The sequence below is a fragment of the Limulus polyphemus genome, unplaced genomic scaffold, assembly GCF_000517525.1.
Source record: "Limulus polyphemus unplaced genomic scaffold, Limulus_polyphemus-2.1.2 Scaffold295, whole genome shotgun sequence".
In the NCBI taxonomy this organism is placed as follows: Eukaryota; Metazoa; Arthropoda; class Merostomata; order Xiphosura; family Limulidae; genus Limulus; species Limulus polyphemus.
Window position 1 is genome coordinate 469,271 of NW_013665905.1, and position 26,823 is coordinate 496,093.

Consider the following 26,823-nt stretch of genomic DNA (forward strand, 5'->3'; position numbering starts at 1 on the left):
AAGGGCGAGCATGTTTGGTGGGACGGGGATTCGAACCTGGGACCCTCAGATTGCGAGTCGAGTACCCTAACCACCTGGCCATTCTCTATTTAGATAGTGGAATCTAAAATCGAGGGAGCATCTAACAACATACTGACAAAGGACACGTAATTTCTCTGGTAACAATGTTTTAATGAAATCATTCAATGTATCTTACCCAGTAATCCAAATGCTCTTTGGTTTTATTCTATAGATATTAACTTTGATTTTACAACATATAAATATAATAACTAATATTTTCACGTATTTTATTTTCTGTAGCTATTCATTAATGAATATATTTTAAGTTTTTTGCATTGTGTATAAAATATTATATCATAACGTGGATTATCTAAAAACATTGTTCTCATATTATATTTAACCCCACCTTCGACTATATTCAAGACAACTTTTATTTTGTAATAAAATTCCAATAATAAACCCATTTGTTTTGTCACAATATACGCCCACAACAATAACCTTTTAAAACCCTGTATCTGGACTTTGATTTGTCATGTCTTAAGATTTGAGAACTATTGAAACCCGCATGACAATGTAGATATTATTTAATAGATAACCACGGTAACCCTAATTTTAAAGACCTATATTTAGACTTCGATAACATAAGATACAAAAAACGCCGCCTTCGGGCATATTGCAACTCAAGAAAACCTCCACTTCCAAGAATCTAACAAATGGTTAACGAATCTTAAAATACTACATCGGAAAAACACTTGAAATAACCTTACAAGCTTCTTTAGTCATCTTAATGTTTTTAGCATTTTCACGTCAAAGTGATTTCCCAAAAGAGCAAATAAGGTAAATCCACTATATAACGGAAGGATATATCACGAAGTAATACTGAATTTAGCTAAAACTAACGGAGCTTGAGCAAAGATATAAATGGTTTAAGCACGATGTCACACACGATGAAAACAATATTTATATCAAAGACACCAAAACACATTTTGTGTAGTTGTTTCTGGATGCTGGAAAGTCGCCTTTCACTTGTTTATGAATTAATTAAACTGGCGTTTCCCCCTTCGCGATGTATTTCTACTAACCAACTCATTCAAAATCCAATATACCAATGTTTAAATCTAACGTTTCTTACTTGCTGGGAAATGTCGGTTTTACTGATAGCACTTAGTGCTACCCGCATAATGGTCATTCAATTTAAACACAAGGGAGGTTTTAACCTTGAGATATCATATGGCTTACCATTGGAGGAAAGTAGGTGTTGAAATTCTTGCACAATGTTTCACATTACAGCTAACCACCAATGGGCAGAACAGGTGTAATCTCCATAGGATGACAAAGGAATAAAGACAGAAGAACGAGAACAACTTAATGACTTTCTTGAACAACGTGTTATGCAAAACCTGCATTGGATAACAATAAATGAAAAACTGTGAAAAAGTCTACATTTAGGTAAGCAGGTAGAAAATGCATGGTATGCCTGCATACCACGTTTTTGAAGCATTTATTATAATTGAACGATTAAACTGAACCATTTTCTTCACAAGTAGCCATCATGTTCCCCATCTTTGGGATGAATCCTTACCTGGATATCATGATGACGTTTCTGTGGAACTCCGATAGTTTAATGCAATAATACTTGGAAAAGAAAAGGACAAGATGTTCGATCATGTGATTGAACAAATAAAATAAAATTCTATAAAAACCCACGGTGGATCTCCAAAGTAGTTAATTTGAAGATGTCCATCAAATGATTCTTCATTTTGGAAAAAACAACAAAGAACATATCACACTTTAAATCCACCAGTTTCAAAAACCAAACAAACTTTGTCTATATCATAACCTAGGACAAAGGAAATTGTATGCATTCAGTGGAATTGCTCGGATGAACAAAGTGTACGTGACCTTCACTTTTTGTTTACTCATTTGGCGACGAGTAGTGTGTAGTTATCACTAAAATATTGGGTGTCCTTATTATTAACTTAATTTTAAACAGTGAATGATAAACTAAGATTAACACAAACTATATTTTTATGGACGTTTGTAGTATGAAATGGACTAAATACATGTTCTCAAAAACTGTGGTAAGCACGGGAACAGAATGACGAGTCTTAACACACAAAATACAATGAGCATTACAGACATATTTCGTTCTATTGCAAGGTGAATTTATAAATTTCTACGTAACTGACTTGATTATCATATGGGTGTATTGCGCAGATGGTGGTTTTAGGTCTTCGGTTAGTATTTACCATTTATCAATAGCATCATCGTTGACCTTTGTGCCAAACAATGCTAAAAAGTGTACCAAGTTAATTATCAAACTTTTGTTATGAAAGAAAATGATGGGTTTTCATTTTCCCCATCTTTTAGGTTTACTATAAATGACTAGCTATAATTTTAAACAATTGTTTCTAAAAGCATAATCCCCTACCTAAAACTTGAAGTTTTCTTATGTCAATAAATGTTTCAATGTGTGTGATACCAGTCTGTGATTTTACTCGCATGCATTTATGATGTTTAACTGGGATGAGCACCTATGAAAGGATTAAAACATCGACTTTTACACAATAATATTGTTACGACAGCGGAAGTCACGTGACGCTAGTAACACGTCATAATATTCTAGAAGGTTCATGTCTGTTCGTGGCAACTCTGGTCTTTTCTACGCGCCCTCTATTCTTGTATACAAGTGCGCAAGATAAAGCGAAATGAATTAATTGCAGACAGACAGAGACGGACAATTGAGTCAATCGCGGTAGTGACCATATGTAATGAGCGTGAATCGTTGTGAATTATAGCGTGTGTTCAAGTTAAAGTGACTGTGGAAATTAAGTGTACTGCAAAGTTGAGTTGAGAAAGAATAAACTAGTTTTATTTAAGAAAGGACTTGTATCGCTGAAGTTTCATGGAAAGAATTTCTACGGAAAATTAATAAACGAACACACAGACGTAACAATATAGAAAAAATAGAGGTGACTTGAATTAAATTTATTTATAACTTTACGTTTAAAAGTGCTTTTCGGGACTATGTATTCTCGCAAATTAAACGAATATATAGATAATAATGTGAGTAAATCATTAAATATGCTATTACAAATAGCAAAACTGCAACAAAACTCCACGATACAAAAATATTAATTTTACTTAAACATTTTGTTTTTGTTAAATAATGACGAATTTAATACACACTTGTATTGTCCACTTTTTTTTTGGACATAAAACTTTCGTTGACGTTTTTAATATCTAGAGTTTCAATGTCTTAAATTAACATGGAAAACGATCATCTAAGTGTAACTTAAACTAGTATATGGGTAATAATGAAAATAGATCCTGAAGTATGCTACTGAAATAGTAAATAAATGAAATAATAATTTTATGTATACACACGTTTATTATCGAAAAGGCATCAAGTGTAAATCAGACTCTGCATTTTGTGGTGTCATTATTCCTGGATATATTAATCATTCCCAACTGCTATAAGCAAGTCAGAGCTAGCATCATCCAATATTAATGCAGGTTGTATGTGAATTTATTTATTTGTCCATGAACTCCTCCCACAGTTTTGGAGTTAGCAGGACAAAAATTTTACAGGCAGACCCAGGATGTCCTTATCTAAATCGACCCCTTTGCCAGAGAAGGGGGATATCAAATGCACATGATGGGAACTGGGAGTAGGATTTCAGGGTTGCTGAACCCAAATCTGGCATTAGTTTATATTATAAAAAAAAAATCTATTTTTGGATGTGCTACATATGTGATTGGATTTGTTTTATGATAGGACAATTGTTTAGAAAACCATTAACAAAGCATAATATCAGTGTTGAATATTTCACTATTCAGTTGGTGCAAATTATTGTTATAGAGTTTAATATCTTGTACTAAACTCAGATGCACAAAAACATATTTTTTGAGGGCTATAAAGGTTATGATAAATTAAATACAAATGGTCATACTGCTTATAAAAATCCATTTTCCTTTGAGATACCATATTGTATTTAGCTAGTGTAATAGATGGGATATCTTTTCAGATCTGTGTACCTGTAAGATAAACTTGTGTGTGACTAGTCATATAAATAAACTGTAAGTCAAAGGTAACAAGTACATATTTAGTTTAAAAATTTTATGCAAATCAAAAAAATCCTTTCTTAAGGACTTAGATTGTTAGTTAATTTAGCATAAACCATGAAGTAAAACTGTAGCGTATTAGTTAATTTGATTCATATATATATATCTTACATTTTAATGTTTTGTTCATATGAAAAAAAAACATCCCCCTTTTTTTTGGACTTCATAGATTTTTTGATAAATAAGTGTATGAGTAGTCATAGACATATGTAAACTGTGAATTACACCATACACATGGTCAATGAAACATAAAATATTAACTGTATGTATTCAAATACTTGTTTAGTATTGAACAAATAGATCCTGATGTGAAACTATAAAGTTTACCATGACAATTATGTAGAACTAATATCATATCTAAGAAATTTGTAATTGAAGTCAGACTTCATTACGACATCATCAAAAGTGGGGCATGTCCACATCCAATTATTAATTTGCTCTTTGGTGGCATTCTAGGGAACCATGATGTCATAGGTCACATGACCTCCCAGTCTCAAAGGATACCCCTACTGGGCGACACCTTTAATTCCCCCTCCTTTGATATCCCCAAGATGCTTTAAACACTGTACTGGAACTCTAAACTATTGACTTTGTCTTGATTTATGCTACACTGTTCTTTGAGTCATATCATATTTTTTGATTATATCTCTAATAATTTTTTTACAGTAAACAGAACGAATTTCAATGATAGGTTAACCTGGAAACTATCAGCCATTCATGGTCATAAAAGGCCTTTAAACACACCAAAACATTACAATGTGGTTCGAAGACAATTTTAATCATAGTAAATACATCAAATAAGACAAAGCATTTAACCATTTTTTAAATTTAGAGTTCAAATTAAATCAGAAAGATCTGAGCCAAAATGCTTGACTTTAAAAGCATGATCAGAACATTCATATATGCTGTGACATCACATAAATAAACATCACATTTGTGTGCAACCCTTTACTATAAAATTAAATGTGTAAAAAAAGTGATCATGATAAATAAGTTACTACATTTTAAAAGTGAAATAGCACTGACTAGTAACAAAGTCTGTTCTGTAGTTTTAAAATAAAACATGAGTTATGCAGCTATAAAAAGTATAAAATCTAACAAAACTGCTCTAAGTTTACCCGACAATCAAGTTTGACAGACAAGAAGATACTTATATAAGTCAAACTCTTGAATATCGACTGAGATACAATATAGTTTTGAGCAACTTAAGTAAAAAATATTTAGTCCCAAAACAAATCTTGCTTAAAGTAACATTTGCTTTGCTTTTACATCATGCACACTTCTGTAACCATAGCAGCTATTTTTTGTCTTTTGACTGCTACAAAACATATATATATAAAAAGATAAACATTAATGTCCATGTTGTTTCTTAACGTCTCACAGTGACTACAATGTTATTCAAACTTGTTTGCTTGCATAACAGTATATAATGGTTACTTTGTTGTAAAGTGACATTCAAATTAAGACTTTTTTTTTGTAGATATAATGACACGCGAGTGATCTTAAAGAGAATTTTCTTTTTCTAACTCCTATTCAAGTTGTTAAAATTGACATTTAAGATGGTGACTTCTGTTATCACATTTCTAATGTGTATATCACTGCTTGGTGTGCAGAAGTATACATTTTTAAAAAATCTTTCTTAGTTAAATATTGAGCATTCTTTACTTAACTGTTTTTGTTATATATTTGGGATAATCCCTTTTGATTAACATACTAATATCTATCTAATAACTCTGGTGGAAAAACATCTGTGAAGTATATAATTAAGTACTTATCAGTGCTACATAAAAAAATTAAGACTGATATACAAAGATAGGGTTAGAGTAATGAAAAATTATCAGCATCATACAACCCATTTCACTGCTAAATAGCAAAATAATTAACCTGAATTAAGTGACTTGAAAAAAAAAAATCAATAACAGCTTTAAAATATTTTTATTGTTAAAAAAAGTTAATTAGCTTTCTAAAGTCTACATTCACTAACATTATAATTGTACCTCTTGCACACACACATACACGCACGCACGCACACACGTATACATATAATTTTTTTTTTATTATAAACTAGTGTATTAATATTACCAAGAGCTATGTAAATGTCATTAAAAATGCTAGACAGGACATTGCTGATATGACTATCCCATTTAGCTTTAAATGTGACAATAACAATTCATTAAGTCCAAATATATTATATAAACCATTCAAATATGATGTATAAATATTAAATCAAACAAATAACAATAACGGGAAGCCTTAATCACAGTTAATAATTAAGTTGATTATGTCATGACCTTAAATAGCACTTTAGCATTATTTTTAAAAAAAGTTATTCAATTGGTAACACAACTTAATGGTCTTTTTCTAAACATACAAACAATTTTTTGTAAAATTAATGTAGACATATACAATCTTTATAAACCACAAAAGAAGTAATACTCATGACAAAATAAACATAAAAGTGGGTATTTATATCTAGAGGTAAATTACAGCTTTAACTTCTTCAGCTTTTAAGTTTACTTTACACCCCCCACTCCCATCAAAAATGGTTTAGGAGTTTGAAATGGTCATTACCTTTCATTTATTTGCTTTTATCATAAAGAGTAAAAAGTTCCTCTCAACGCCCTCTAATGACAATAATATTGCTATTCGCTATAGTAGTTAACACTTTAACAAACATAAATAACACTTGTTTATATGTTTAAAACAAAATTAGAATGCAAACTTCTCAAAGACCATCAATATATATACACTACAGCCAGAATCAAGCATTGTTCTTTCTGCCCACACCATAACTTGTTTAAGCTCTTCACTACTTGTAGCAGCACATCCAAGTACTCTTAGAGTTTGCTCAAAGATCATGAAACTATATATATATACCTTTCCATACTTTAGCTCTTGTCTTCCTTATTCTCATCACTCTTATCTAGTTAAAAGAACTGGATATGAAATATAACGTTAATGGGTTTTCTTCAGTAAAAAGCTGCAGATATTAGAGATCTTGATGGAATTACACAAAGAATGATTTTAAAAGAAAAAGAAAAAAAAGGCACATAAAATAGAGATCTGAATGTGTATTACTTGAAAAATGGCTTTTTTTGTCAACATACAGTAGAGAGAGATCATACATACACACTATATATAAATATATGCATGTTAGAATAGTAATTTTTTTTCACAATAACATGTCACAGAGATCATATGACTGGAGATGTGATTAGTTAAAGGTATTTGACCTCTAACGTATGGAGATCAAAGGCCCGAAGAAGATATTCACTCATAATATTTTACAGTATGACAGTATTGAGATCATATGTTATGACGACTGTATTACATTTTTCACACGTGTCAAATTAAAAATTCTTCACATTTGAAATTATCAATAGATCTCTGTGTAAATCAAATATTTCTGTGTTCTGAAAACTAAAAAAACTACAAATACATACTCAATGAGGTACATTTCTGTTTGAAAATCTTCGTAATTATTGTAGTACTTTCAACAGAACTTGAAATTTCTTAGATGGTATCAATCATGAAGGGCACTTCAAAAGTATTATTACTGTATGACATTTTCATATTTTTCTGATATCATAGCACAAGACAAATTAGAATTTCATCTAAATATTAGCTACAAAGTTTCGTGATTCCTTTAGGGTTACAAAAAAGTACTGCAAGAAGTACTTGCACTTTTACTTATTTCAATCATACCATTTATGACAGAATAGAAAACCCACAAATATGGATGTGTTTCACTTGGCAAGAGTTGTTAAGACTATATAGTACGGGAAAAATAATATTGTTTATGTAAGGAAGCTTAAAATATTACTGGAGAGCACAGTACATGCACATCAAAAGCTGATAAAATAATGTGAGCTTTCAGTACACAATTTTTACTTGCTGTTGTGCATACAAGATAGAAATTCATCTCTTAAGTTTTATAAATTAATTCTGCAGTGTACTATGAAACAGATACAGTTCTTTATTCTCTGAATTTTATAAATAACCTATGTCAAGAAGTACTTGGATGAGCCACAGAATATTCAATTTGATTAGGTTAGGGTTATGTTGCTCTTCAATTAAAGTCTATATACATGGAGTAGCAAAAACAGAACAATTCCTGACACTTCATTCAAAGCCACTCGAAGGAGCACTGAGTTATAGTCATAAAAGAACAGGATCTAATTTTGACAGAGAAATGTCTAGGAAATAGAAATTTATCAATATCAATTAACTTACATATTACGAAGAAACAGAGTAGATAGATCATAAAAAAAACATCAGATTGTCAAATAAAAAACAATTTATCAAAATATACCTAATACTCATTTCTTTTTAAATCTATTGCTCTAATCATGAGGTTAAAAGACTTGAAATAAAGCTGAATCAAAACCTGAAAACTGCCTTAACATAAAGACACAAAAATCTTGACTTTTGGCACACAGACCACAATCTGTTTTCTTCCTAATTTTTTTATTAAAAGATTTTGTCAAAATTTGTGAAAAATTAATTAGTATTCCTACAAGCTTAAATTCTTCAGTACATGAAATTTTTCTAAGTATAAATAACATACTGATGTCAACAAGGTCTCTTTACATTCTTACTATTAAAGCTTTTAATCATACATAATTCGATGTAAAACCTGAGTAGCAAGAAACTTTGCAGTTACTTTTTTGTCTGGTTTAACCTTTAATATCTACTTGTAGAAACTTAAATGTTATGTTTTTTATATATATATACACTATTCTAAACCAAGTTCAATAAATATATATATATTTTTTCTTTCTTTAATAATTTCAAAAGTCAGCAATTTATATGGAAAGAGGCAAAAACATTGCACAAAAACACTCACAAGAAATAAAGATTAAACTTTCTACTCTCTGCATAGATCATGTATTTAAATGGTACACACAAATGTGTCAAAAAAGTAACTTAACAGTTCTGCTTATATACAACAAATAGACAATCATATATTTTATGCTCATCATGTTCAGAAAACTGAATATAGTAACAGGAAGTGATTTTTAAACTACATACAGTTGATAATATCCACCAATATAATTCTCTACTAGATATTTACACAACATTTGATAATAACATAGAGATAAAAACATTCAAGACCTCTACATACACAATCAAGATGTATAAATAATCAGGTTAAGGTGAAAAACTCCACTTTACACTGTACAACAAATGAAAGTAGTCTTTGGCCTTATGCTATTTAGTTATTGTGCAGTCAACTCAAAGCACAGGCTTTGCACTCTGCAATGTTAAATATTAAGCCACTTATCAGTTAACCATCTATACATATCTTTGTGCATTTAAAAAAAATTCAAAGACTCAGAACTTGAACCAATTGTTCTCCACTTTCACACAGCCTATATTAAGTGACTCCCATCTGTACTTGTGGCTAAACAAACTTTAATCATTCCTTGAGCAAACTGTTCATCTTCAGGGCACATTTACGAATTTCTTGCCAGTTCTAATTTGAAGAGGAAACTGGCATTTTTTGTAGAATAACATAACAAAATGGTAGAAGGTGGTAACCACAATCTGCAGCTTTAAAAGCATAAAACGATGCTAGTAGCTATTCTCATGCCCAGCCAGTATATACAGGTTTGAAGGGCTGTTGGGCTCATCTGTTGGTCTGCTTTCTAACACAACAATCCTGTAAAGCAATTGTCAATTTTCTCTCAATATGCATGTTTCATCATCAGGAATACTATTAACTTCAAAAGTATCAACTTGGTAAGTGTTCAAAGAGGCTATACTAATAACTCTGCATATAAAAACATATCAGTAACAATAACATCTCAAGGATACTTTAAATTATTTTACAAGTGTATCAGCAACACAAAAAATTAAACTACTTTACTTTTTTACCAACTCACAATTTAAAAAAAAAACAGGGTTTAACATTCTGAAAGAACAGCAAAAAATACAAATTTGAAGAGATACTTCAACTGAAAACATTGAAAAATCTCAAATGCTTATAAAAATCTAATTTGAATTCATACAACAAAACACAAACTTACGTAAACTTATTATTTATTACAGAGGGGTGAGTACAATATATAAAAAAATAGCTTCGGAGCCACACTATGTTGTTACAGTTCATGTTACCACATCAGGTCAGGCTCTGTTTGATGTCCAAGCAGCTTTTCAATAGCACTGCAGTATAGTTTCTACTAAAAAAAGGCTCTATCTTAAGCCGTATACTTTTCATAAGACATCTATTGCATAAGGAAGGCAATTTCAAAGTGCTTGTTTCAACAGTCTGGTGGCACAGAAATCTCTAGGTACTGCATCCAGAGACATAACTGGTATATCTTTGTATGGAATAGCACGAATACCCATTGGTTTACTAACTGCTTGTGGTATATGACTGATGAATGGGATATATGACTGGAAGCCTTATCCTTGTAAACCCATACCTTGGCCTCATTTCCAAATGGAGATCCTTCTTGATTATGCTGCATACTGTTGCCTGGGGCATATCGATGGCTTTTGCCACTAACCTTTGTGTTTGTAGATTATCATTTGTTATAAAATGCACCACTTTGTTTATTGTAGCTGGGGTATGACTTGTTAAAGGTCTCTTTCTGGATGTTCCTGGTTCCCAGAATTGATCCATATTCCTTTTTCAATACCTTTATACACGGGGGTATTCCACATCTTGGAAATTTTAAATCTCCAATCTGAACACATCTTTATGACCTGAATGTATGAATATTTTATGCTGGAAAGAGCTGTTATGCATCCTTCCTAAAATTGATTAAATTTTTGGTGACATCAAACTACCTATGAATGTCAAATTTCAAAATGTAGTTCTGATACTTAATGTTCCACCATGACTTTATACTGGCTGTGGTTGTCATGATGTTACTGATTTTGATATTTGTTTTAATATAACATATTCAACCCTTTATATATTCCTTCATTTAGCCTTTGAATCATTTCTATAGGTATTTCCTCTTAGCACAAAGTTGACTATATGAACTGTCTGTCCAAAGGGTACACGTCACAATCCACAATTACAGGGAGATTTCCTGGAGCCAAATTTAGCATTCTAAGCAGTATGTGACAGGCCACTAGTTAAACTTGTTTTAAAGACCAAAAGAAGTATTTGTACAGTGTGTAGAAAGACTTGTACAAGTCTGACATGTTAAAACACCTAAAAAGTAAAAATTACTATACCCGATGATGGCAAAGTAGCTTGTTAAATGATGGAAAGTGTTTTATAATTTTTTAAATCACATTTTTAGCCAAGTTTAATCATTGTAATTAGAGTTCTGGTTAAATATAATCAAGATATGTTGTAACTGTGATTTGTGTCGAGCAAGTTCTTCGTATCCGATTGTCCCACAAATATTACAAGCCTTTATACTACAGACCAAAGACTGTATATAATTTCATATTTTTGATTATCCACAAAGCTATAAAGTAGTGAAATGTGCTAGCTGATTTTGTAATGAAGTTTGACAATTACAGGATTCTACTTACTACTATCAACAATTATCATTTTTGAGCAAAAAAATACTTCGTAAATGTCAGTTACAATAGGTATAAATTTACCAAATCATTAGAGAAACATATAAGCAACATTCACTTATCAGACCTTTACTTTCAATTAGTAAAAACACCATCATGGTCTGCAGTGTTTCACACTAAAATCAGATTTATTTTTCCAAAGGTAAATCATAATAAATCTTTCTGGATTACTAATAACAAAATTTTTTATCTTTATCACTTTTAAAACAATGGCTGCTTAGCTTTAGGAACATTTTTAAAAAAAAAGAAACTGTAAGATGTTTTTATCATGTCTAATACAATATACCCTCTATAGATGTCACCTGCCCCTTCAACTAAAAACAGAAATTAACACAATAACCAAACCTGGAACCTTAAATTGTCTACATCTGTAATAGCTTCTATTCTTAAGGGTTTTTAGGTGTTTAACTACACAAACAGTCACTGCCTGAAAGCTTCCTTGGCAACGAAACATGCACACGAATTATGATTAGTCTGTTGTTAAGAAGAATAGATGAAAGTTTTAGCACTAACAAAGGTCGGCTGTAAACATATGAAATCAGAAACTATAGTTATACGCTTGGGTGGTATACATCTTTGTAAGACACAAGCTTTTCTACTCATGAAAACTAAGTACTTAAGGTTTACCATTCATTTTTAAACTGCTGAAAATCCATACAGCATAAGAATGTGATACCTGTGACAAAGTTATCTATAATAATAATAAAATATATAATATTAAATGTTGCCATCTGTGATAAATTAAAAACTAAATTAACTTCTTTATATATTATTCTTCTAAATTAACTAACTTTATACTGTTATTACATAGTGGAGAAATTTGGTTTAAACACACATTCTCTTGATAAGAATTTTCAAATAATACATGCACGAGAGTATTACCAGATGCATCTAACTAACATTAAAACTAGTCATTCTAAAAAAGTCATAAATTTCTCACCTGTCTGAGCCTAACAAGCGGAATGTCCTTGTGTAGTCATGAATTTCTTGAACTATTTCATTGTTTTTGAAACTTCTACCCTGCATTCCATGTTTATGAAATGCTAATACGCAGTCAGTCAGACATACTAAAAAAAAAGTATTACAGTGAATAATGCGTGTCCAACACATCCAGACATACTAAAAAATCATGGGGATCATTGTGAATAATAATAAGAAGCCAATATATCCATATATCCTAAACAAACACTGGGATCACAGTAAATAATAAAAAATGGCCAATACATCCAGACATACTACAGAAACACTGAGATCACAGCCAATAATAATAAGTGGCCAATACATTCAGACATACTACACAAACCCTAAGATCACAGTGAATAATAATAAGTGGCCAAGACATCCAGACATACTAAACAAACACTTGGATCACAGTGAATAATAAATAAGTTTGTTTGTTATGGATTTTGCGCAAAGCTACACGAGGGCTATCTGCACTAGCCATCTCTAATTTAGCAGTGTAAGGCTAGAGGGAAGGCAGCTAGTCATCACCACCCACCGCCTACTCTTGGGCATACATTTTTACCAACGAATAGTGGGGTTGACCGCCCCATTATAACACCCCCACGGCTGAAAGGGTGAGCGTGTTTGGTGTGATGGGGATTCGAACCTGCGACCCACAGATTGCGAGCCGAGCACCCTAACCACCTGGCCATGCCGGGCCTAATAAATAAGTGTTAAATACATCACTTACCATACTACGTCTTTATAATACTTGTCTGTATAAAATTGTATTTAGACCAGGAAAAGAAATACAGGGTGGGACAAAAGTGACTATATAACTGTTTCATTAAAACTTTGGCTTTCTGTTGGTTATAAATAATATGGTATAAAACATCAGAGATCTACTGGTAATTTGAGAAAAAGAGAATGTAATGGGTGGGCAAGTGGGTCTGATTTTCTAGTTTATAAACAAATAAGATCAAAGGCTATAAAAATTATACTTTGCCCTAGTAATATCTATATCATAATGAGTAATTTACATTAAATTCTGTACTTCTCAGAGAGGTAGTAAATAAATTAAGAGAAGAGGGAAGACCTACAGAACAAATGTCACAATTATCATGCTAGGAGAAATTAAGCACACAGAAATTATGTTTTGATGCCAAATTTATTCACATACAATGATAATAAAGCAGTTTAATTAAATTTTGAATGTAACTCTAGAAGGTTGTAACCTGCTCCCTGAAGTGAGAAGGTTAACTTAGTTGAAATTAAAAATTTACTGTCATGCTATTATTCCATTAAACATATAAGTAGTTTACAAATTTTGTTGGCTCTTCAACTAACCCTCTTGAATACAACGGAAACAATTACATTCTTTGAGTTTAATGATTAAAGTGGTATCCCTCACACCTGAATGACAAAAAAATTTATAATTACGTTTTTGAAAAAGAAAAAAAGCTAGACGTGTGAAATTATCATAATGGTTATATATATTTTGACAGATTTTTAAAGGTGTACTACACTTGTTTTTTTTTTTTTAAATGAATATTTTTTCAATACTAGCTACAGAGTACTTCCAGGCACTGCAGAATTAAAGACACTGAACTTCAGTCAATTTAATCTCAAGCATGATTGTTTATTTGTTGTAACATACAGAGCTACACAAGGGACTATCTGTGCTCTGCCCTTCTTGGGTACTCAAACCCAATATTTAGCATTATAAGCCCACTGACTTACTCTGTGCTCTGCCCTCCATGGGTACCCAAACCCATTATTTAGCATTATAAGCCCACTGACTTACTGCTACTCCACTGTGGGGGGTTCAAGCATGAAAGAAATCACCTAATAAACACAAACTTTTATGAAGGTACTTAAACTGTCTAATAGCTGTGATGAATTTATTATTATATATTTATTTTAATATCAATGTTTGTTTAGATTAAATTTATATTTATAAACATACATAACTTACACTCCCACCTATTCTCTAAAGCTGTAGAAGGTTCTCGAGTGTAAGAATCAACAATATATGCATGTATGTAAATGCTTAATGTAGTTTTGTATCGTTACGTAATCTGAATTTTCCAGAAACTCTCCACACACCTATAAATATAACCAATGTGACACGCCAAAGAGAGTATCTATTATTGGTTTGCTATAGTCAACGTGCTATAAACTTAGGAAGCTATAACTGTGATTGTTATAAGGCTTATCAATCAGAAAACTTCAGATATTTGACCAGAAACATTTACAAGGTTCAAACATTACAAATCATTTAACTTCAGTGGATTCTCATCGGACATTAGTTTTTTATTAAAATATTATATAACTTCATCATGGAAAACTTGCCGTGTGTGGCTGGTGAATAACGAAGGACAAAGCTAGCTAACTCCCCATTAAACGGATTGTACCTACATCAACTCATAAATTAACTCACTCATCGTGAACCCTCAATAAGATATCAAGGAAGTTACAGACTAGAAAGAAAACTTTATATTGCTTGTTTGTAAAATTTTGTATATAAATCATTGTGTGTAATAACTATTTGTAATAACTGTTATTGTAAATTGTATTGTTGTTTGTATATTAAAACATGTTTGTGTTAAAAAAGAAAACTGTGTGTATCAATTTTGTTGGCAAATATCATAAGCTGACTATATACCAGCTTCTACTTAACTGCTAAATCCAAAGTACAATTTAACTACTAAATTTAAAGTATCATTTAACTCAATTTCAGACCATTCGAAATTGGAATACGTAACGTAGCCAAATAAAACGTTCTGGCTTACCTATAGATTCTATTTGGAAATCAAACTGCAGCTCTGCAGGTTGTGCTCTACTGGATTTTAATTTCCCTTGAAGATTTACAACCTTTACAAGATCTATACAAGCATAAAACCACACGTAAGAAGTTAAGCTTGTTTAATATTACATAAACAACAAAAATACCTTTAAATAAAGAAACAAACTTAATATTGAATTTAAGTTTAATTAATTATTCAGTAACAGCAATTAAATTAGGATTAGCGCAGAGATCACGAAAAAACGTATTTTAGAATTCTCTATAAATGATTCAGAAGAAATTGAAACAAACTGATAGGAACTGTATAAAATGTAAAACATCTAAATAATCAATTGTAAGTGTTTCTTGTTTACTTTTGCAGTTTTTCTTGGTATAATTAACTCGAGAATAATGTTTCAGTATTCTTGCAATTGCTAACGTTTGTGAAAACACTGATCCTAAGCTAATCTTACTAAAGCAAACTTAAATGATAAAATACACCAAGAAACAAAACAGTTGTGTAAAATTTAAATCATTCTTAAAGATTTGTTTGCTCTTACTAGGTGGCAAATCTAATAGCCCTTTCAGTAATATTTTTAAAGTTTTATTTGTTTGTATTGTGAAAAAACACAAGGTTAATTATCACTCAATTAAAATCACTGTACTTTTTCTTTTATGATGGTTAGATTTAAGCTTATTATAGTATGTTATTGATTTAACAATACATTTTTAGTTGCTCATAAATCCTCATGAAAATGTAGCAGGAAAGCCCAATTAAGGGTTAATCTTAATCACTTGAATACTGTTAACACACATGTAAAATCCTTATAAATATGCAATAAGTGAAAAATTGTCTAGATCATTCAATCAGTTACATGATTAAAACAATAATAAAATATGATAGTCATGAAATTTGTTTACATTCTTCCTACCAGGTTAAATAGCAACTGATCAAATACAATGTTTTGTAGGAAGTGTAGCCAAATTTCACTTTTCTTAACTTTTTAATAGATGTAGAAATAAATATAGAACAGCTTGGTATCTAAATATATACAAAGGCATAGATAAATATATTTATAAATGACAAAAAACTAAACTTTTTATAGGTTTTCCTTAAAACAGTTTAAATTCAATACTTACTGTCGTAACACACTAAAATCGTATCTCTCTCCAAGTGTGACACATTGACAATGTTCAGATACTCGTGCCATGTGACAACAGTTTCTGTTCCTTCTCTGTCATCATTAACCCAGCTCCCTGCAGAGTTAAGATCTATCATGTCAAGTTTCAAGTGTCCTTTGTCACGCCTAAAAACAACAAGAAATTATCTTGGTTTGTTTTTCTCTCCTTCTACGAAACAGGAATTAATGATTAATCATAGCTTTTCAAACATTGTTTCTGCTTTAAAGACTTGATATTACAAGCTTCACATGCTTTGTATTGACAACAAAGTTTCAATTACTCACTATACGTAAAACTCATCATTTTACAGTAGACACTACTTCTTAAGTTGAAAACTTTTTGAATATGTGCTTTAAAAATTTTGTGGGCTTAAAATATCTATTGTCAATGGAGCACTTATTGTATTTTTATTATTAACTAAGAAGGATATAATAGGTCACTCACCCTCTACGCACTCCCACACAAACCATGGGATATTCTAAATCCGGTGTTATGATCATCTCAAAAACTGCAGGCTTGCTGGGCATAAAAATCTCAAAATGCTATCCAAAACAAATTATACATTTTAATATTTCTTTATTACTTGCACAATGAATTAACTGAAATTATAACAAAGAAACAAAAATTTTGATTTTTGAAATCTGACCAAAATATTTTACATGTACGAAAAACAGCCAAAGTTATATAAAAGGAGCAAACCCTGTAAAGGTATGATGTAACATTGGGTAAGTTAAATAAGAAAATATTGGGGAATACTCGGCCCCCCCTTTTTTTTATTGTAACTGGAACAAGCAGTAACAAATATAAAATGGGAGCTAAGTTTCCCCAATTTTTCTCTTACTTAACTTATTCACTATTACGCTACATCTTTTAAGTATTTATTCTTTTATGTAGCATCAGCTTAATTTTTGATATCATTTCCATCTTTATATGTCTGACCTCTTTATTGCAACTAGAATTTTTTTAATGACTTAAAATGTTTCAATCAGATATCATTAATTTTTATAATTATCATCTTTAAGCTAATTAAAAATATGAATCCCTTCAAAATGGGATTAGAATCCCAGAAGTCAATGGAGGCTATAAACACAGAAGAAGCATCTTAGACCACTATGTCATTCCCTCATTTCAAATTTCCCATGAGCCCCTAATCTCTAAAGTCATGAGTTTTAACCTCTCGGCTATGAATAACAATTTACAATAACAATTATAAAAAAACTATTTATAAAAATTATCAATATATTTTAATACAGTTGTCAAACCAGAGTTTAGATTAATATTTACCACTAAGAATTCTGTTTTGAGCCATTCCTATTTTGTTTACTTACATGTTTTTTGCCTCTTAAATAGGAAAGGTACAAATAATTTTACCACTTTTTAACAATTTATTTCTCTTAACTCTATCCTTATAAGGTCAGTCATACTTCTAGATGAAAACCTTGGCTTTCTATTGGTTATAAATAATACAGTATTGAATATCAGTGAGAACTACTGGCAATTTCTGAAAGAGAGGATGTGACAGGTGGGCTTGGCAAGAGGGGTCTGGTTGTTTATTTAATGGCTCTGTAACCAAATTAAATTGAAGAGTGTGAAAATTATGATTTGCCTGAGCAATGACATCATTATAATAAGTAATTTACATTAGATTTCATGCTTCTTGGAGGGGTAGTAAATAAATTAGAGAAGAGGGGATGCCTAGAGAGCAAACGTCAAAATTCTCACACTAAATTCTAGATTTCTTTTAATATTGCCTTATAAAAATAAGAACTTAAGACTTATATACTATTAAAATATGGATTGTCATCTACATTTTTATGCTATATTTATTGATATACCATGAAAAAAGGTAGTTTAATTAAATTTTGAATGTAACTAATTAAACCTTCGTGATGTGTGCAAAAAAAGGTGCCAGTAGAGAGAGGGTTAACCTAAAACAGATATGAAGCTGCCGTTTTAAAGTGATGTAACAGTGTTCTGATCTTTTCAGAAACAAAAGAGTAGTGGCATTCCATTGTTTGTAGCTGCTGTGACAATACTCCAGCTTTGATCAACAGTCTGTATACAGTTATGGCAGGCAATTCACCATGGAGTCACTACCATGCCTCTAGATATTTTCATCTTTAATAGACAGGATTATATAATTTTTTTAAACTGGAATAGGTACATTCCTTGTGTCCAAATATCAGTACCTGAAGTATTAAATCTTACCATAATTCCATATAAAATATCATCACTATTAGTATTAAATAAAAACATACCCATTGACATAATAGCATTATGCCTGGTTCATTATAAGCAATGGCTGATAAATGTTGTAACTTAGCAAATTTACTGAAGAATGGTGTTGCCAAATTTAATATATACGAGTATGTATGTATACACAGATACACATGCACACTTTTTGATTTGGCAAATGAAAGCATAAACCCTGCCTCTGAATAGTGAACTGCATAGATATTGGTAAAAAATTAAACATTATGTAAACATCTGGTGTCAAGTTTGAATAATTCTCATGAACTATGAAAAAAAGTAAGATTTATTGTGCTTGACTTCACATTATTTCAACCAATAATTTGCTAAGTGTATTTTCACAAAAAAGTGGAAAACTTTCAGTAAGCAGTATAAGTCTGCTGGACACTAAAATCTGATGTATTTTTACTTAAAATATGTTTGTGAATTGACAGTCAGTCTGATTCAGAATAAAAATACTTTTCTACATCATACAGTTTGCATAACCTTTACAACCTCCTAAATGCATATCTGATTTTCTTCAGTATCTCTATATGTTGTATCTGGTATTTTCTCTACTCAAACATGACTTGACATGAAATGAGCATTGTAGGGTAAAATGAAAAGTTGATAAATCTAACATCAAATTAATGATGTCATGTGCACATTGACCCTCACCCATTCTCACTGGGTTAACAGAGGTTACGCAACTCAAATATTTTTTGATTTAAAATGTACATAAACATGTTTCAGTTAGTCACTAAAACACAGAGTAACCATAAAAAAAGAAAGAAGAAGAATACTAGATATCCATCATTAACCCAATTGTTTTTAATCTAAACATAAACATAACTAAACCCTACACCATTAGAAAAAGCAAACCAGAAAAACTGTTTAACCATTTAGAAATTTTCTTTGTGCCTATGTCATGAGTATTTAATATAACATCTGTCTTGGTGGATAATATACATTTAGTTATATGAAACATGAAATTAAGATGACTTTTCTCACCCTTCCTTCACCTTCAGTAAAACTTACTTGTATAATAACTTTTACAGATATAAACTGAAATTCACCTTTAACAACATGAATTTGTTTAATGGGTTGTACCACTGCATCAGGAAAATTCCGTTTGGCAAGGCTCCACAGAGGTAGTTGTACCCATTGTAAGGATTTCTGGCAACACAGCATCTTAAGCATCCTTTGGTATCAGGGACTTTGGTAGTGGTAGCAAATTTTCTGTGAGGAATATACTTTGAACTTTACCTTTTAAACATAAATCAACATTATCAAAATTATAATAAAATATTACTTAATAGAAAGACTGTTTATCTGTTGATAAGTGCAAAGTTACACAATGGGTTATCTGTGTTGTGCTCACCACGGGAATCAAAACCAAATGTTTAGTCCTTAGGCTTATTATAAAACAACCAGAGGGCCACAATAAAAAAGAAGGAAAGAACAGAATAACTGATAAAATCTGAAAATAAAGAACTGGTCTAACTAATTTCAAACTAATAGAATGTGAGGACCAAATAACCAATACAAGTTTTTAACTGAAACTGTTGATCTTAAACTACTCTTTTTTAACCCTTTCGGGATGGGTCACGGGTGAAAAGCCATGTCATCTCATTTGTTGACTCGCATTAAAAATTCTATTGAACTACTATTTCATGAATTTATGTCAATAACTTTGGTATTAAACTGTAGATTATAATTCAAAATTTAGTACTATATGTTACTCAATTTCTTAACTTAAAAGCAATTATTAAAAAAACAGAGATAAACATTGATTTTTGTGTGTTAAGTGGTATGTTGAATACAGCACTGGTTCAAATTAGATATTTATGAAGTCAAAATACTAAGTCTATAGTTTCGAACGAATTAGAAACTCAAATTACCAATATTGACAAGCTAGAATATAAAATATGAGCCTCTTATCTTTTCAATTTGCTAAGATATTGCTCATTTAATAAATCAAACACAGTGCCACCCAACTCACCTCTTTCCATTTTTGGAAATGCTCCTTTATATACACTTATTTCTATATATGACATGAATAACCAATCAGAAACTCAGAATGTCCCCTAGTGACTTTCTCGGCCATTTTAACAGACTTGGCACTATTTCTTTTATTTGAACCAATATTTCAACAAGGTACGGTATGTCTTTAGTCTGCTCGAAATGTCATATTTTTGTTAGACTAAAATACGTTTTAGTTACTAAGCTTGATAAATTATAGTAGAATTCTATGGTATTGATGTAGTAATTTATGATTTTTTAGTTATTCAAATGTATAGATATATATATAAAACCTAAAAAAATGTATTGTTTCATCTCCTCCATGTGCAAAATTTTTAAAGGCTTAGCAACCTACATCAAGCAGCAACTGAGTACAAAGGTCATAACCAGAATAGATAATTGTTTGCTTTACTTCTTTAGTTACTGTTCTATGTTTTAAGAAAAATAAGTTTAAGAACTTATTTCAAAATAGCAATAATCTATATACATATATATAAAGTATAATAATAGAAATTTGACTATTTTACAAAATACTAGTCTACTTAAACACAGCCAAGACAGGTTACTTTGTATAGACAAATGGTCACCTTTATGTTATTTGATACAGTAACATGAGTGCATGTGAGCTACGTCATTGTAACTTCCGTATTGTTAGCCAGGCATGGCTGAAAGGTCAATATAATAAAAATAATAAATATATTTCAATGTATAATGTTATGAGATTTAAGCTATTTAGTCTAAACATTTATGTTTTCGTGTTATGTGTTCATTCTAGAATGAAAGGCATAATTTATATTTATTTCCTAATTTTTTTATGGTGGTTGCGAGATTGGTCAAATCAACCAAACCCGTACAGATATTCGTTAGTGACAATAACAGATATACTTTTTTCTTAGAAAACATTTGATAACTATCTCAACATTATAAAGATTTTGCAGGTGAAATTTCAAAATTTTCTGAGGCATAAAAGTATTTTTAATCATAAAATGAATATTACTTTGCATGATAGATAGGCAACATGCGAAAAGAAAAAGAAAGACATGAGAAAAACATTGCTTTATAAACCTTAAGACTTAATAAAAAAGCTTTCATATGCAAAATATCAAAATTGTAATGTTTACTGATAATCTTCCAAATTTTGTTTTCTGCTAACGTTCGTTAACATTCACTTACTAATTTAAAAGTTATAGCATGAAAACTATAACAAGCACAAAATGGTTACGAGGGTGGTCCCAGTGACTGAGCCTGTGCTGAAAGAGTTAACAAGATGAAAACTGTGGCTGTGATTGTTTGTCAAAGCTTTCTATTCCTGAAAAAACTTTATGCAATGTGAATTTTAATTCACCATTGCAGCAATTTGTCACCTTTATAATGTTTATTCTTTTCATTTAATTAACAGAATCTTCTGATCAGAAGTCAATTATAAAGATCAAAACTAAAAATAATATGCAAATTAATAAATACAGTCTTCATCTGAGTTCATGTACTTAAAATGATATACAAGAATGCTAAAAAAATCTTTAATTATGACAATGTATTAAAGCATCATTTGGGTAAGAGCTGAGCAGTTAGTGGTTATTGAAAATCAATTATGATTTCTTATTAGTTTTTATCAATTCAAGATTGTTTAGCTTAACTGATTAGTGTTATGATTCATGAAAATAATCAGCTAATCAAAATAAGTGTTTCTAATTATTGTTATTTTTAATTATTATTCCAATTATCCAAGTCTCATTTATGAATAATCAGTTATCAATTTCCACTAATCACCCATCCCTGCAAAACATAGTGCCAGTCATTTGCATCTGAGCTTTCTACAGTTTGCTAATAAATTAAATGGAAATATGTAACCAAAACTACATAGTCACATATTGTTACATTATTTATATCTTTAGCAACAGTAGCAGCTGATTTCCACGAAGAAAGATCTTCACACACAACCTATGACTTTTGTGTCATAAAAGAGGAACAAGAAGAGAACTATGATGAAGTACCAGAGAAGACTGAGGTAATTTGTAGATTAAAAACTTCTCAGTTTTCTAATTAGAGTTATATGATTAAGTGATGATAATAACATCTTACTGAAAATAATTTGCCTTGAAAATTTAATATCTTATAGTTTTTGCCTTTTTTTTAATGATTTTACAAAACAGATTACAATCTGTCTATGTCAGTGTACCATAAGAATAGTAATTTGAACAGTAATTTGTGGTTTCTCAAGATACTGGCTACACAGTATTCCTGTAGAGTGAACAAAGGAATTTAATGGTAAGTTAAGTTTATTGAAACTGAGACTTCAGTTAAATTTTATTCATTTTGTCACTTTTGAATAGTGTTTTATCTTTAGACTTAACTTTTTCCAGGTTTAAAAAAAAGAATTGTTTGACTTCAGTTAATATTCTGTCTGCAACTTGTATTTTTTTTGTTAGTGCTGGAACAATTGTGTTGCATAAAAAATTAGAATGAGCTTACAACATGAGGATAAATAATATCACCTTTTTATTTGGTTCAAGATTGATCCCAGTTTTGTAATTATTTAAACCTCTGTAGTAGATATTAGTCCTCAACTCAACTAACTGTCAAAGATTTGTCTGTTGTGAGAACAACATTACCCTTGTGAAGACATGATGTGTGACAATCAACGAGTTCTGAGATTTACCAAAAGTTTGTTCATGATGACAGTTTATGATTATAAGTGCTAATATTTGAAGCTGTTGTTCTCAGAGGGTAGTTTTCTAGAATAGTAGGTGTTTCTTTTCCTTACTATTATTGTGATAGGTGAAAACTTTGTGTGCACTGTGAATTGTCAGATTTTATCTCTCATAGGCTTTCTTGGTATGTCATTTTGGGAAAAGAGAGTTAATGCTCTTACTTTAGTTACATATTGTTCTGGATCTTTCGCCTTTGGTGTTATGTGTACTTTCTTATGGAAAAGGTGGCAAGTCATGATGCCCTTTGGATATATATATTCTCCCTTTTGTACTTGTGAATTAACCATCAGAGAAGTAGTAGTGCATGCACTTTGAGAGAAATGACCCAGTTGTTTTCTATATGGTTGTTAGTTATCTCAGGCCAAACAGATTTTGTGGAAAGTTTTCATGCAGATAAGATCTCTGTATATATCACAGAGATGTGTTGTCTGTTGCCTTGGGAAAATGTCTGGCTGAGCTGTGTGTCATCTGTTTATGTTCAGTGTTACATGTATGTAAATTCTAGTAGCTTTTTCTCCACCCATGCTGAGTGTTGTTTATTCATGGGGATTGGCCAGTAATAATCAGTTATGAGCAATTATGCAAGGTGTATCATAAATTCTAGAATGTGGTGGTATTTCTATGGATGCCTATAAATAGTGAGGTTGCATTGTAGACAGGTTTATTTTTTCTTTGTACTTTTGATGAGCTATAGTAATGCTGTACAATGTATAACGAGACATCTGAAAAGCTCCATTCGTACTTGGATAATATTGCTATGCCACAGACTTTTGTGACAAATGATAACTGTTTGGCTGGCTAGTTGTTATTGGACAGTAATAAAGAATCTCACAATCTATGGAAGAAGACAAAAAGGACCAATGACAGATTGAATTAATGGGAAAACGGAAAGGATCATGGAAAAGAATCACTATAACATTCAATCAAGGACTGACACTATTAAACCCCAGCAAACTTTCAACATCCAGTGACACAAATATAGTTAAGTAGACGAGTTAAGAGTTTTTGGTTTGTACACTAATGTATCGTAAAGTAAGTGTAATTTTGTTTCTTGTTATCCACTAAAGTTTATTCAAAAGTAATATAACTTTGCCTTTCATTTGTTGCCTGTGTTGTTGTGTCCATTGGACATTTCTATACATAACACAGTAAAGAGGTTTTTGTTCTCATTGTTGTCTCATTTGTTCTCAAATTGGGTCCTGTCCTATTTTTAAATCAGTCAGGTAGGAAACTTGCAACATTTTCTAAGGAATATGTTTTTATTGTGGTTAGTACACAAATCTCTAAGGTTAACCTAAGAATACCATATCATAACATCTGTATGAATACGACAGATGAGAACATTATTTGATACATCATAATACAGAACTTGTGATAAACTTAACACAGTAAAAGAAAACCCAAAAACAATTTAAGATTTTTTAAACTAAGGGACATGGTGCAGGCTATTAGTTAATATAGTGAACTACAAATCAAAAGGTCTAGGATTCAAGACATATTGTTATTATAATTGTGTTAAAGGACTTTACCATGCATTAGCTCCCCCTTGGTTAATATGTAAATCTTTCAAAATTATTACATTTCTGAAGTTCTCTGTTTGGACACAGTAAGGTGCTCAAGTAAGTTACTCATCTTCCATTTTACTGGTTTGCACAACATGTGTATTCACTATTGATAAAGATAACTGGTAACATTATGGTAGAAGTAGTTGTTTTTGTTGGGGAATCAGGTATTAGCTAAGGGGTGTCACATCCTTTGCTAGCATTTTATTATAAACTGGGGCCACTCTTTGAAGGTGTAGCCATATGAAAGTTTGGCTCTGTTTAAAAATTAATGTTTTGGTACATAAGGCTAAGCTTGCCCTGGAAGAGTTAGATTTTAGAAGACATTAAAATATTTTTATTCTTCTCCTTTAAATTTTATTTTCAAATCTAAAGTAATCTTAGAGATTTTGAGGGCTTTCTTAAGTTTTAACTTTTAATTTTGTTTTCACTTTAATGTTCACTGTTTGTTATCTGGTTTAAAGTAGCTTTGGATTACAATAGACTCTAATTTTTGAGGAAGGTATAGTTTGCTTAAATTAATAGCTTAAGCATTTGGACTATATGTTTTACTTTTCATTTAACTTGCCCTATCGGCAAGGGTACTCTTTACTGTGCATGACACAAGGTTTTAGTGTCTTGCATTCAAAATTTTATTAAACTACTTTTTATTTATGTTATACCAATTAGAATAACATAAAATCTTAGCTAATGATCCATATTTTAATAGTATACAAGTTTTAAGTTCTTAATTCTACAAGGAAATGTATAAAAAAATCCTGAAATTCCACTAATGCAACACACGTGACACATTTTATCTTAGCATGTCATCATCCCTATTTTATACATCACCCCTTGAAAACGTACGAAATTAAATGTAAAATACACTCTATAAAACTGTTATTGTTGAAACAGACCATAATTTTTCTAAACTTTAATTTTGATTACAGAGCTATTCAATAGAAAATCAGACACCTCCTGCCACACCCACTTGTCACATCCTCTCTTTCACAATTCGTTGATAGTTCTCTCGTACGTTTCATTATATATTACCTATAACCAATAGAAAGTCAAGATTTTAATCTATCAAATGACGAATTGTATAACGTTGTATTCTGAACAGAATATTGTTAATTTCACTCAGAGTACAAGATTCATTCCCGTGGAAAAGTTAACGACTAGGTTGGAAGAATTTGTAACGGCTTTTGTCACATTGTTAGAAAGCCAGGAAAATTTTGAGAGGTAAGTGAATTTGTCTACTTTTTGTGTGTTATTAGTCTATATTCTTTGGTGTATTATTTAATTAAATAAAAATTGTTTACTGCTTTACTATAATCACTAAAAAAAATCAGGCTTAACTGTCCTCACAATCGAGGGCAAGAAAAAAGAAGATTGTGCAAGTATTTTATTTCTTGTTTTTCATATTTATTCTTTATTTATTATTATACAAGTAACTAAAATTAAAAGTACGGATCTTTTTAAGTTATTTAAGACTAGATTAGGTAAGATAAGTAATAATAATAATAATAATATAATTAAAATGGTTTATGAGGCACGCACATAACCAGCTCGTGGGTAATGTAATTCGATAGCGTAAAGTGAGCTGCACATTCCCCAAGTGATTTACAACTTTTATGGCAGGAATAGCAGTTAGACACGATTAGAAGGGCAATAAAACATTAACATTTAATTATAAATAGATGTATAATGTTAACGTAACTTAGAGCTACCTAGGATAAAC

At 30.8% G+C, this 26,823-nt stretch overlaps 1 protein-coding gene across 1 annotated transcript in view; it reads right to left on the bottom strand.

Annotated features, from left to right (window-relative positions):
* Positions 1-4,881: 4,881 nt before the first annotated feature.
* The window catches only part of LOC106457136 (mitogen-activated protein kinase kinase kinase kinase 5-like), a 77,910-nt gene continuing 55,968 nt past the window's right edge, over positions 4,882-26,823 (bottom strand). Inside the window, exons 25-30 of the mRNA XM_022382955.1 lie at positions 19,885-20,047; positions 17,024-17,121; positions 16,538-16,704; positions 15,405-15,497; positions 12,611-12,737; positions 4,882-9,787 (exon numbers count right to left, since the gene is read on the bottom strand). Of these exons, the coding sequence (XP_022238663.1) occupies positions 9,700-9,787; positions 12,611-12,737; positions 15,405-15,497; positions 16,538-16,704; positions 17,024-17,121; positions 19,885-20,047 (736 nt within the window). The 3' untranslated portion in view covers positions 4,882-9,699. The remainder of the gene's footprint in view (positions 9,788-12,610; positions 12,738-15,404; positions 15,498-16,537; positions 16,705-17,023; positions 17,122-19,884; positions 20,048-26,823) is intronic.